This window comes from Bombina bombina, chromosome 2 (assembly GCF_027579735.1).
Source record: "Bombina bombina isolate aBomBom1 chromosome 2, aBomBom1.pri, whole genome shotgun sequence".
Classification (NCBI taxonomy): Eukaryota; Metazoa; Chordata; class Amphibia; order Anura; family Bombinatoridae; genus Bombina; species Bombina bombina.
The window spans coordinates 750801385-750816713 of NC_069500.1; the positions used below are offsets into that span (position 1 = coordinate 750801385).

General features: G+C 39.6%; 1 protein-coding gene across 1 annotated transcript in view; it reads left to right on the forward strand.

The window, feature by feature from the left end:
• Positions 1–11939: 11939 nt before the first annotated feature.
• The window catches only part of SHC2 (SHC adaptor protein 2), a 40225-nt gene continuing 36835 nt past the window's right edge, over positions 11940–15329 (forward strand). The window contains 1 exon segment of the mRNA XM_053700034.1: positions 11940–12494. Within this exon segment, the coding sequence (XP_053556009.1) occupies positions 11940–12494 (555 nt within the window).

Genomic DNA, 15329 nt, shown 5'->3' on the forward strand with positions numbered 1-15329 from the left:
TATTATTTATTTTTTAACTGTAATTAAATGAGCAGCTAGCATTTGTATTTGTTTTGTGACCTTATCCAATATGGCAGTGTGTTTTGTCCATGTGCTAAACCATGGGTTATTAGCATTGGTTATTAGTGTTGGTTATTACCACTGGTTATTAGCACTGGTTATTAGTGTTGGTAATTAGCACTGGTTATTAGCGTTGGTTATTAGCACTGGTTATTAGCACTGGTTATTAGCGCCGGTTATTAGCGCTGGTTATTAGCACTGGTTATTAGCACTGGTTATTAGCGCTGGTTATTAGCGTTGGTTATTAGCGCTGGTTATTAGCATTGGTTATTAGCGTTGGTTATTAGCACTGGTTATTAGCACTGGTTAGTAGCATTGGTAATTAGCACTGGTTATTAGCACTGGTTATTAGCACTGGTTAATAGCACTGGTTATTAGCACTGGTTATTAGCGTTTGTTATTAGCACTGGTTATTAGCACTGGCTATTAGCACTGGTTATTAGCATTGGTTATTAGCACTGGCTATTAGCACTGGCTATTAGCACTGGTTATTAGCACTGGTTATTAGCACTGGCTAGTATGCTGATAATTATCAAACAAAAGATTTTGATCAATTCCTATGTGTTTCTCTCTTTCACTCAGGGGCCTCAAGGTGTTGTTATTTCTGAGCAAGACCGGCTCAGGAAGGTTTCTGATGAGAAAGATTAACTATGGCCTAGATTTGGAGTTTGGCGTTAGCCGTGAAAACCAGCGTTAGAGGCTCCTAACGCTGGTTTTAGGCTAACTCCGGTATTTGGAGTCACTCAAAATAGGGTCTAACGCTCACTTTTCAGCCGCGACTTTTCCATACCGCAGATCCCCTTACGTCAATTGCGTATCCTATCTTTTCAATGGGATCTTTCTAACTCCGGTATTTAGAGTCGTGTCTGAAGTGAGCGTTAGACATCTAACGACAAAACTCCAGCCGCAGGAAAAAAGTCAGTAGTTAAGAGCTTTCTGGGCTAACGCCGGTTCATAAAGCTCTTAACTACTGTACTCTAAAGTACACTAACACCCATAAACTACCTATGTACCCCTAAACTGAGGCCCCCCCAACATCGCCGCCACTCGATTAAATTTTTTTAACCCCTAATCTGCCGACCGCCACCTACGTTATACTTATGTACCCCTAATCTGCTGCCCCTAACACCGCCGACCCCTGTATTATATTTATTAACCCCTAATCTGCCCCCCACAACGTCGCCGCCAGCTACCTACAATAATTAACCCCTAATCTGCCGACCGCAAAGCGCCGCCACCTACATTATAGCTATGTACCCCTAATCTGCTGCCCCTAACACGGCCGACCCCTATATTATATTTATTAACCCCTAATCTGCCCCCCACAACGTCGCCTCCACCTGCCTACACTTATTAACCCCTAATCTGCCGAGCGGACCGCACCGCTATTATTATAAAGTTATTAACCCCTAATCCGCCTCACTAACCCTATAATAAATAGTATTAACCCCTAATCTGCCCTCCCTCACATCGCCGACACCTAACATCAATTATTAACCCCTAATCTGCCGACCGGAGCTCACCGCTATTCTAATAAATATATTAACCCCTAAAGCTAAGTCTAACCCTAACACTAACACCCCCCTAAGTTAAATATAATTTTAATCTAACGAAATAATTAATTATTAAATAAATTATTCCTATTTAAAGCTAAATACTTACCTGTAAAATAAACCCTAATATAGCTACAATATAACAAATAATTACATTGTAGCTATTTTAGGATTAATATTTATTTTACAGGCAACTTTGTAATTATTTTAACCAGGTACAATAGCTATTTAATAGTTAAGAACTATTTAATAGCTAAAATAATTACAAATTTACCTGTAAAATAAATCCTAACCTAAGTTACAATTAAACCTACCACTACACTATCAATAAATTAATTAAATAAAATACCTATAATTATCTACAATTAAACCTACCACTACACTATCAATAAATTAATTAAATAAAATACCTACAATTATCTACAATTAAACCTAACACTACACTATCAATAAATAAATTAAATACAATACCTACAAATAACTACAATGAAATAAACTATCTAAAGTACAAAAAATAAAAAAGAACTAAATTACAAAAAAAAAAAAAATATTTACAAACATAAGAAAAATATTACAACAATTTTAAACTAATTACACCTACTCTAAGCCCCCTAATAAAATAACAAAGATCCCCAAATTAACAAAATGCCCTACCCTATTCTAAATTACTACATTTCAAAGCTCTTTTACCTTACCAGCCCTGAACAGGGCCCTTTGCGGGGCATGCCCCAAGAAATTCAGCTCTTTTGCCTGTAAAAAAAAACATACAATACCCCCCCCCCCAACATTACAACCCACCACCCACATACCCCTAATCTAACCCAAACCCCCCTTAAATAAACCTAACACTAAGCCCCTGAAGATCTTCCTACCTTGTCTTCACCCTACCAGGTATCACTGATCCGTCCTGAAGAGCTCCTCCGATGTCCTGATCCAAGCCCAAGCGGGGGGCTGAAGAGGTCCATGATCCGGCTGAAGTCTTCATCCAAGCGGGAGCTGAAGAGGTCCATGATCCGGATGAAGTCTTCATCCAAGCGGGAGCTGAAGAGGTCCATGATCCGGATGAAGTCTTCTATCAACGGCATCTTCAATCTTCTTTCTTCCGGATCCATCTTGCAGACCTCCGACGCGGAACAGCCAATAGAATGCAAGCTCAATCTGATTGGCTGATCGAATGAGCCAATCGGATTGAACTTGATTCTGATTGGCTGATTCCATCAGCCAATCAGAAAATTCCTACCTTAATTCCGATTGGCTGATAGAATCCTATCAGCCAATCGGAATTCGAGGGACGCCATCTTGGAGGACGTCCCTTAAAGGAACCGTCATTCGGCTAGTAGGCGTCGGGAGAAGAGGATGTTCCGTGTCGGAGGTCTGCAAGATGGATCCAGAAGAAAGAAGATTGAAGATGCCGTTGATAGAAGGCTTCATCCGGATCATGGACCTCTTCAGCTCCCGCTTGGATGAAGACTTCATCCGGATCATGGACCTCTTCAGCTCCCGCTTGGATGAAGACTTCAGCCGGATCATGGACCTCTTCAGCCCCCCGCTTGGGCTTGGATCAGGACATCGGAGGAGCTCTTCAGGACGGATCGGTGAACCTGGTAGGGTGAAGACAAGGTAGGAAGATCTTCAGGGGCTTAGTGTTAGGTTTATTTAAGGGGGGTTTGGGTTAGATTAGGGGTATGTGGGTGGTGGGTTGTAATGTTGGGGGGGGGGGGTATTGTATGTTTTTTTTTACAGGCAAAAGAGCTGAATTTCTTGGGGCATGCCCCGCAAAGGGCCCTGTTCAGGGCTGGTAAGGTAAAAGAGCTTTGAAATGTAGTAATTTAGAATAGGGTAGGGCATTTTGTTATTTTGGGGGTCTTTGTTATTTTATTAGGGGGCTTAGAGTAGGTGTAATTAGTTTAAAATTGTTGTAATATTTTTCTTATGTTTGTAAATATTTTTTTATTTTTTGTAACAGTTCTTTTTTATTTTTTGTACTTTAGTTAGTTTATTTCATTGTAGTTATTTGTAGGAATTGTATTTAATTTATTTATTGATAGTGTAGTGTTAGGTTTAATTGTAGGTATTTTATTTAATTAATTTAATGATAGTATAGTGTTAGGTTTAATTGTAACTTAGGTTAGGATTTATTTTACAGGTAATTTTGTTATTATTTTAACTAGGTAACTATTAAATAGCTCTTAACTATTTAATAGCTATTGTACCTGGTTAAAATAATTACAAAGTTGCCTGTAAAATAAATATTAATCCTAAAATAGCTACAATGTAATTATAATTTATATTGTAGCTATATTAGGATTTATTTTACAGGTAAGTATTTAGCTTTAAATAGGAATAATTTATTTAATAAGAGTTAATTAATTTTGTTAGATTAAAATTATATTTAACTTAGGGGGGTGTTAGTGTTAGGGTTAGACTTAGCTTTAGGGGTTAATACATTTATTATAGTAGCGGTGAGCTCCGGTCGGCAGATTAGGGGTTAATGTTTGAAGTTAGGTGTCGGCGATGTTAGGGAGGGCAGATTAGGGGTTAATACTATTTATTATAGGGTTAGTGATGCGGATTAGGGGTTAATAACTTTATTATAGTAGCGCTCAGGTCCGCTCGGCAGATTAGGGGTTAATAAGTGTAGGCAGGTGGAGGCGACGTTGTGGGGGGCAGATTAGGGGTTAATAAATATAATATAGGGGTCGGCGGTGTTAGGGGCAGCAGATTAGGGGTACATAAGGATAATGTAAGTAGCGGCGGTTTACGGAGCGGCATATTAGGGGTTAAAAATAATATGCAGGGGTCAGCGATAGCGGGGGCGGCAGATTAGGGGTTAATAAGTGTAAGGCTAGGGGTGTTTAGACTCGGGGTACATGTTAGGGTGTTAGGTGCAGACGTAGGAAGTGTTTCCCCATAGCAAACAATGGGGCTGCGTTAGGAGCTGAACGCGGCTTTTTTGCAGGTGTTAGGTTTTTTTCCAGCTCAAACAGCCCCATTGTTTCCTATGGGGAATCGTGCACGAGCACGTTTTTGAGGCTGGCCGCTTGCGTAAGCAACTCTGGTATCGAGAGTTGAAGCTGCGTTAAAAATGCTCTACGCTCCTTTTTTGGAGCCTAACGCAGCCTTTTTGTGGACTCTCAATACCAGAGTTATTTTTATGGTGCGGCCAGAAAAAAGCCGGCGTTAGCTACGCGGGTCGTTACCGACAAAACTCTAAATCTAGGCCTATATATTTAACCCCTTTAAGGTTTAGATTACAAGTGGTGCACTAACTGTTGGGTTTATCATGTCTGTTTGTGTGCGTCGGAAGGAGCCTGTGTATTACAAGTAAACGTGATCGCATGAGTGCAAATTAATTTAATGTGTATTGGGATAGCGCAACTTCAGAGTTCTAGTTAACTGTTACACGACACAAAACACTTCAAAAATACATTTAAAAGTACAGTTGTATGTAATATTCATATTCCATAAAGCGTTTAACTATGTATTTAATGTAAATTTTTCACATTCCAATGTTCTTCACATAGGGAAATATGTATCTATTTATAAATAGATATTCCTATATATCTATATATATCTATATATAATTATATATATATATGTACAGATATATATTTTACCAAAATACAATCATATATATATAGAAATATGTATTTATGAATAAATAGAACATATTCTTCTATGTGAAGAACATTGGAATGTGAAATATTAATATATTCATGTCGGGTTAGCGCACTTGAGGTTTGTGCATTCTATTGACTTCTATGGGGGAATACGTAGTCACAATATTCTAACTTCGTCTTTTTGCGCTTCAGGTTAGAGCACGAGCGAAAACGTTTTACTTTGAATAATATGCGCGTCGTACTTCTAGTGGAGTTAGTGCCGAGCGGGTGCGATAAATAGCTCTCCACTTGTAATCTAGCCGTAAGTTTGCAGCAAACACTTATGCAAAAGTAAAATACTGTAAGACACTAGAGCATGTTATTATTACATATTAACCTATAAATGTGATATTGTTTGTAGTGTTTTAACAGGAAATATCTACGGAATAATAATAGTTCAAAGGAGAAAAGAGCTTAGCAGGATATATAGAACTTAAAGGACACTGAACCCAATTTTTTTCTTTCGTGATTCTTGCTATCTTTATTTGAAAAAGAAGGCATCTAAGCTAAGGAGCCAGACATTTTTTGGTTCAGACCCTGGACAGAACTTGTTTATTGGTGAGTGAATTTATCCACCAATCAGCAAGAACAACCCAGGTTGTTCACGAAAAATCAGCCGGCTTCTAAACTAACATGCTTGCTTTTCAAATAAAGATAACAAGAGAATGAAGGAAATTTGATAATAGGAGTAAATGAGAAAGTTGTTTAAAATTGCATGCTCTATTTGAATCACAAAAGAAAAAAATTTGGGTTCAGTGTCCCTTTAAAGAAAAGGGAAAGAAATGCAAAATCTTGTAGCCAGGTAAAGTATTTGCTATTTCAGGAGGCAAGAAACAGATGCTGGTACATTTAGCACTGCATCTGTGCTGTGTGCCTTAAAGGCCTCTCTTGCAGCAAAGTGACCACCTCATTCTGTGATAATGGAGACAGCAGCTGGGAATCTGTAATTGGAAGGTTAACATGTCAGAGAACTCAGGAGGTGGAGTGTTGTGTTTGTTCATTATTCATAAGAAGGCAGAGACCTAACGTTATATAAATATATATTTCTAAATAAGTGTAACCTGATCCCCAAAACTAGCAGACCCCCTCTGATCTGTAAACATCACATCCCTTTAAATGCACAGTTCCCAAGATATGCACCTTCTAATAAAGAGATGCCAGGAGATATACCCTTGTCATGCCAGATCCCCTCTCTTAAAGCACGGACATTTACTTTGCTCTTCCTCCTAATAGACAGACACCAGGGCTTGTAACACTCACCTCCTCCTAATACAAAGACCTAAGAACATGCATCTCTCATCTCCTCCTAATAGACAGACACCAGGGCCTGTAACACTCACCTCCTCCTAATACAAAGACCTAAGAACATGCATCTCTCATCTCCTCCTAATAGACAGACATCAGGGCATGTAACTCTCAACTCCTCATAATACACAGGAATCAAGGCATGTAAAGCTCACCTCCTCCTATTACACAGGCATCAGAACAGTGCATCGTTCATCTCCTTCTTATAGACAGGCATCAGGGCATGTAACTCTCACCTCCTCCTAATACAAAAGCATTAGAACATGCATATCTCATCTCCTCCTAATAGACAGGCATCAGGGCACGTAACTCTGAACTCTTCCTAATACACAGGAATCGAGGCATGTAACTCTCACCTCCTCCTAATACAAAAGCATTAGAACATGCATATCTCATCTCTTCCTAATAGACAGGCATCAGGGCACGTAACTCTGAACTCTTCCTAATACACAGGAATCAAGGCATGTAACTCTCACCTCCTCATAATACACAGGCATCAGAACAGTGGATCACTCATCTCCTTCTTTTAGACAGGCATCAGGGCATGTAACTCTCACCTCCTCCAATTACACAGGCATCAGACTCACATGTTACTAGTACACAGATATCATGACCTCTCACATGTCACTAGTACACAGATATCATGACCTCTCACATGTCACAAGTACACAGATAGCATGACCTCTCACATGTCACAAGTACACAGATATCATGACCTCTCACATGTCACAAGTACACAGATATCATGACCTCTCACATGTCACTAGTACACAGATATCATGACCTCTCACATGTCACTAGTACACAGATAACACAGTACACAGATATCATGACCTCTCACATGTCACTAGTACACAGATATCATGACCTCTCACATGTCACAAGTACACAGATATCATGACCTCTCACATGTCACAAGGACACAGATATCATGACCTCTCACATGTCACTAGTACACAGATATCATGACCTCTCACATGTCACAAGTACACAGATATCATGACCTCTCACATGTCACTAGTACACAGATATCATGACCTCTCACATGTCACAAGTACACAGATATCATGAACTCTCACATGTCACTAGTACACAGATATCATGACCTCTCACATGTCACAAGTACACAGATATCATCAACTCTCACATGTCACTAGTACACAGATATCATGACCTCTCACATGTCACTAGTACACAGATATCATGACCTCTCACATGTCACAAGTACACAGATATCATGACCTCTCACATGTCACTAGTACACAGATATCATGACCTCTCACATGTCACAAGTACACAGATATCATCAACTCTCACATGTCACTAGTACACAGATATCATGACCTCTCACATGTCACTAGTACACAGATATCATGACCTCTCGCATGTCACAAGTACACAGATATCATGACCTCTCACATGTCACTAGTACACAGATATCATGACCTCTCACATGTCACTAGTACACAGATATCATGACCTCTCACATGTCACAAGTACACAGATATCATGACTTCTCACATGTCACTAGTACACAGATATCATGACCTCTCACATGTCACTAGTACACAGATATCATGACCTCTCACATGTCACAAGTACACAGATATCATGACCTCTCACATGGCACTAGTGCACAGATATCATGACCTCTCACATGTTACTAGTACACAGATATCATGACCTCTCACATGTCACTAGTGCACAGATATCATGACCTCTCACATGTTACTAGTACACAGATATCATGACCTCTCACATGTCACTAGTACACAGATATCATGACCTCTCACATGTCACTAGTACACAGATATCATGACCTCTCACATGTCACAAGTACACAGATATCATCAACTCTCACATGTCACTAGTACACAGATATCATGACCTCTCACATGTCACTAGTACACATATATCATGACCTCTCACATGTCACAAGTACACAGATATCATGACCTCTCACATGGCACTAGTGCACAGATATCATGACCTCTCACATGTTACTAGTACACAGATATCATGACCTCTCACATGTCACAAGTACACAGATATCATGACTTCTCACATGTCACAAGTACACAGATATCATGACCTCTCACATGTCACAAGTACACAGATATCATGACTTCTCACATGTCACAAGTACACAGATATCATGACCTCTCACATGTCACAAGTACACAGATATCATGACCTCTCACATGTCACTAGTACACAGATATCATGACCTCTCACATGTCACTAGTACACAGATATCATGACCTCTCACATGTCACAAGTACACAGATATCATGACCTCTCACATGTCACTAGTACACAGATATCATGACCTCTCACATGTCACTAGTACACAGATATCATGACCTCTCACATGTCACAAGTACACAGATATCATGACCTCTCACATGTCACTAGTACACAGATATCATGACCTCTCACATGTCACAAGTACACAGATATCATGACCTCTCACATGTCACTAGTACACAGATAACACAGTACACAGATATCATGACCTCTCACATGTCACTAGTACACAGATATCATGACCTCTCACATGTCACAAGTACACAGATATCATGACCTCTCACATGTCACTAGTACACAGATATCATGACCTCTCGCATGTCACAAGTACACAGATATCATGACCTCTCACATGTCACTAGTACACAGATATCATGACCTCTCACATGTCACTAGTACACAGATATCATGACCTCTCACATGTCACAAGTACACAGATATCATGACCTCTCACATGGCACTAGTGCACAGATATCATGACCTCTCACATGTTACTAGTACACAGATATCATGACCTCTCACATGTCACTAGTGCACAGATATCATGACCTCTCACATGTTACTAGTACACAGATATCATGACCTCTCACATGTCACTAGTACACAGATATCATGACCTCTCACATGTCACTAGTACACAGATATCATGACCTCTCACATGTCACAAGTACACAGATATCATGACCTCTCACATGTCACAAGTACACAGATATCATGACCTCTCACATGGCACTAGTGCACAGATATCATGACCTCTCACATGTTACTAGTACACAGATATCATGACCTCTCACATGTCACAAGTACACAGATATCATGACTTCTCACATGTCACAAGTACACAGATATCATGACCTCTCACATGTCACAAGTACACAGATATCATGACTTCTCACATGTCACAAGTACACAGATATCATGACCTCTCACATGTCACAAGTACACAGATATCATGACCTCTCACATGTCACTAGTACACAGATATCATGACCTCTCACATGTCACTAGTACACAGATATCATGACCTCTCACATGTCACTAGTACACAGATATCATGACCTCTCACATGTCACTAGTACACAGATATCATGACCTCTCACATGTCACTAGTACACAGATATCATGACCTCTCACATGTCACAAGTACACAGATATCATGACCTCTCACATGTCACTAGTACACAGATATCATGACCTCTCACATGTCACATGTACACAGATATCATGACCTCTCACATGTCACAAGTACACAGATATCATGACCTCTCACATGTCACTAGTACACAGATAACACAGTACACAGATATCATGACCTCTCACATGTCACTAGTACACAGATATCATGACCTCTCACATGTCACAAGTACACAGATATCATGACCTCTCACATGTCACTAGTACACAGATATCATGACCTCTCACATGTCACAAGTACACAGATATCATGACCTCTCACATGTCACAAGTACACAGATAGCATGACCTCTCACATGTCACTAGTACACAGATATCATGACCTCTCACATGTCACTAGAACACAGATATCATGACCTCTCACATGTCACAAGTACACAGATATCATGACCTCTCACATGTCACAAGTACACAGATATCATGACCTCTCACATGTCACAAGTACACAGGGTTCGGGACATTTACCTTTCATGTACTTCAAAAACACATTTATGAGCAAATGTACCTCCTAATACACAGATACCAGGACATGCACCTCTCCCCTCCTCCTAATACACAGATATCAGAAAATATGTCTTTCATCCCCTCCTAATACACAGATATCATGTAATGTGCTTATCATCCCCTCCTAAAGCACAGGCATTGGGTAATGTACCTCTCATGTGCTTACACTACTCCTAATATAAAGATATCAGGTACTTTAACTCTCACTTCCTCCTATTACACAGTCATCATATAACGTACCTCACACTTCCTCCTAATACACAGATATCAGTCAATGTACCTCTCACCTCCTCCTAAAACACAAATATAGGTAATGAATCTCTCATCTCCTAATACACAGACACCAGGGCATGTACCTCTCACCTCCTTATAATACACATATATCAGTTAATGTACCACTCACCTCCTCTTAATACACAGACATTAGGTAATGTACCTCTCATCTCCTAATACAGAGATATCATGACATGTACCTCTCACCTCCTTATAATACACAGACATTAGGACATTTACATCTTATGCTCTTCTAATACACATACATGAACTAATGTGCCCCCTTATACACAGACATCAGGACATGCACCTCTCACCTTCATGCACAGATTCTATAACCTGTACCTCCACTCAACTAAAGCACAGATATCAGGACACACATCTCTAATAGATAACAATCAAAACACAGACATCTCAGTTAATTCTAATAAATTAATGACCTAACATAACCTAACTACCTAATACACAGTAATCTGGGCTCATAATACTGAGGGATGATCATATCTTCCTAATACACAGACATATTTCCTCCTTCATATCATTTCCTTTAAATACATAAGCATTAGGACATACACCTACCGCTACACTACAGTAACATTTGGAGACAGAGCACTCACCTGCTTCTAATACACAATCATGACAAATATCTCTCACCTCCTTCTAATATACTGACATCAGCACACGTAGCTCTAACTTCCTAATACACAGTCATCAAACAAAGCAGAGTTTGAAAGGGGTTTATAGTGGTTGTCCTTAAATGATACATGAGAGATATCTGAGATTATATGCCACGTTTACTACACTTACATTTATGTATTACATGTAAGTGAATAGCTGCCCTCTTTATAAAGCACTTGTCCCACAGCCTTGTGGAGGGGGAGGGTGTTGGTACCCACAGCAGGTTTTGCTGACCTGAGCTGGGATGTTGTGTAGTGGTAGGGGGGGTGCATGAGTAATATGAGAATGACATCATTGTGTGAGAGTGGATCCTCCCGAGGGAAATAGAGAGAGCAGCAGGAGGAGGGAGTGAGAGAGAGAGAGGAGCAATTAATGTGAATGCTCTGGATGGCTCCCAGCACACGGCATGCTGGCTGAATCTAGGTATGATCGTTTTCGTAACGACTCTGTAACTTCAGCAGAGGAGCAGCCACCATTGGCATCTAGAGCCATGAGCGGACAGGTGGCTCCTGGTTCTCCTTCAACGGCACCCTCTTTGGGTCAGCCATTCTCTGATCCACAGGGCCCAGAGGAGCAGGATGTGGCCACAACCTTCTGTATGATGATACCCAGAATGGGACAGTGGAAATTCACCAGCCCAGCTGCATTCCTCAGCAGATCACCCTCTGGAACAAGCAAGGATTTGACCTTGGACAAGACTGGAGGTGCTGGAGGAGGATTGGGGTCTGTGTTTGGTGCTTGTGACCCTGTATGCTCTACACCTTGCACTTTGCAGGTGATAAACCGATTGCGAGGGGGTGGTGGTGGAGGAGGGGGTGTTAGAAAGGCTGCAAGGACTGAAGCAAATAAACTTCCAGCTGAGGAGTGGAACCGTAAAGGTACCTTCATCAGTAAACCAGCTCAAGGGTGGCTGCATCCTGATGATCGTCTGCAAGGTCCTGGGGTCTCCTATATTGTCAGGGTAAGTGCTCTTACTTTAAGTGACAAGGAGAATGTTAGGACAACTTTACCTAACAGCAACATGTAGAATTATAAAGCTCATGATGGATTAAATTGTAGACATTACATTTATTAGATAATATGGGCTAACATAAGTAAAGGGATGAGGATACAAGGCCTTACAAGTGCACATGTCCATAATTTACTGTGATACAAGTCAGGTTTATGCATTTGGTGGCATTGGTGCCAGAACACATGTGATACGCCCTATGTGTTAATACATTTCGACTGCAAACGTCCACTTGAAAAATTGACAGTGCAGTAAGAGAGCAGTATGTGCCAACATCCTGTTGTATGCCATTATCTGGTTGGTCAGTTCAACCCTTTCTTGCTGCTAATTGGTAGAAATGCTGATGCATTGTTTTTCTTTTTTGTTTTGCTTTGCACTGATTGGCCAATGTCTCCTTTGTTTTGAAGAGGCAGTGAATAGAAGGTTAATTATTGTTTCTTATGACATCATAAGCATGAAGTATCTCAAAAATAATATCTTTTACATTACTGAATCCTATAACTAAATGGAAGCATCATACAAGCTATGTACGCCTGCACTTAAATGCATAAAAAAATCAGGTAATATTAATGATTTATTATATAAGGCTTTTAACCAGAGTATCTCTGACCTTGGATTTAAAGTTTAAAGTGACTGAACCTGACAGATACAAATACCTTTTTGCAGGAGTCAAACACTGGGATAAACAAAAGGCTATCTTACAAACCAACTAACATTACACTTTATAGGAAGTAAGTGCAGACATCATGGGCCTATTCTTCTTATCTGCTGACAAAAATCTATGTTTTATACTCCCACACTTCGGTCCCTCTGTTTATGCAAATGAATGATGTCCTTACTAACAAAGAATAACTACAGCAGATAAGCGCTCCAAGAATCCCTCACATGTGCAATGTATTGTTTCTGCCATATTGAGACTTCTTGCTTCTGTTTAGAGAACATGCCCTCTTATTCTACCATCTTTTCTTCCTTTGTGAAATATTAACAGGGATTGGGGATGACAATTAGGATGAACACTGAGAATGTGATTTAAACCTCCTGCTTTGATTCCCAGAGGGGTAGGTTAATGTCTCTTACAAAGAGTCTGGTTTCTTTCAAACCTACTGCTCAGTCACATTAATTACATCTGAAAGCTTAAGCACTATTCAGAAAGAGGCAGATGGATAACAGGATGAAGTATGGTAAAATTGATGTGAGTTGCTATACATGAAAAACTAAAGGCAAAATGCATTTGGTGCCCTAGATTTGCTAACAATTTAGAAGTCTGTCCAGCAAATCTACAGATCCTGTGATATTATATAATAAAATGTACTATAGTACAAGCTCTCTCCCCACAACTTAGTGAATTGGTTCTGTAGTATAACATAGGAGAATTCTTATCTTGAAAAAAGGCTTTTAAAGGGACAGTCAACACCAGAACCAGTTTTGCATAACCAACACTGTTATAGAAATACACTTTTTACCTCTGTGATTATCTTGTATCTAAGCTTCTGCAAACTGCCCCCTTATTTCAGTTTTTTGACAGACTTGCATTTTAGCCAATCAGTTCTCACTCCAGGGTAACTTCACGTGCATGAGCTCAATATTATCTATTGAATATTATCTATAGAAATTAGCATATGAACCTCCTAGAATAAGCATTCAACTAAGACTACGAAAAAAACAAAGCAAAATTGGTGATAAAAGTAAATTGGAAAGTTGTTTAAAATGACATTCCCTATTTAAATCATGAAAGTTTTTTGGGGACTTGACTGCCCCTTTAACTTTAAAAACCACCACAATCTTTATCTTTGATATTATATAATCCTAATCTCCTAAAAGACTGGTGAGTTGCTTCCCATTAAATGTCTTATTCAGTATCTTCAAATAAAAATTAAAGTTTGCTTTTGGTTGCTGCAATTTGTTTTTTAAGGGCTAATTTGTTAGAGCATGTAATTTTTACATTACTGATTCTAACTCATTATGAGGTTGTTCCTATAGAAAAACATATCTAATGATTTCTTATCGAAAATAACCATTAAAGTATTTTTAATTCCTCCAATACTTCATGATGATTTAGATTCATCAGATTTATCATTGGCTGGACAGACAGGGGCTGGCCCGGAGAGAAACCACACAAAATGTTTTTTTATTGACATTATGTTGTAATGCGTGCGTCTCTCCTACACATCCTGAACTCTGCATAACGAGATAAACAGCTTTCAAGCTACAATGTGTCTTTCTGAATGCATTTGTGGGCCTTGCAGTACTGACAAGACTTGTTAGATAATCTAGCCAGAACTAGTCATCATTTTAGGTATTTTTGCCCAGAATGTGTCTTTAACAGAAAATAACTTTCCCGTAGTATATTAGTCAGTGCCTACTTTTAAAAGATGACCATACCCAAAATCCCAGCACTCCCCTAAGAATGATAGACAGCAATCACAGACAGTTGTGTCAGCCTTCTTTGGGTCTTGTCAGTGAGGTGCAACCTTACCTTTCTAGGCAAATTGGAAAACAGTTTGATCTTTGGTTGCCCCCATGGTTGCCATGCAGACCTGCTGTCGGCATTTAGTAATGTCTGTCGAATATGATACTCTACAGCGTATCATGTCGGACAGACATTGATAAATTGGCCCCTATGTGTTTAACCCCAAGAAAGGAGTTAAACTCATAGGCAAATTCCTGCTTGGGAACCTCAGGTTCTAATTAGCTAATCACCAGCAGTTTTCTGCTTGGGAGCTGCAAGGTTGTAATTCCTGAGAGGAACTTTACCTATGTATTTAACCATGTTCTGGGTTAAAGCCA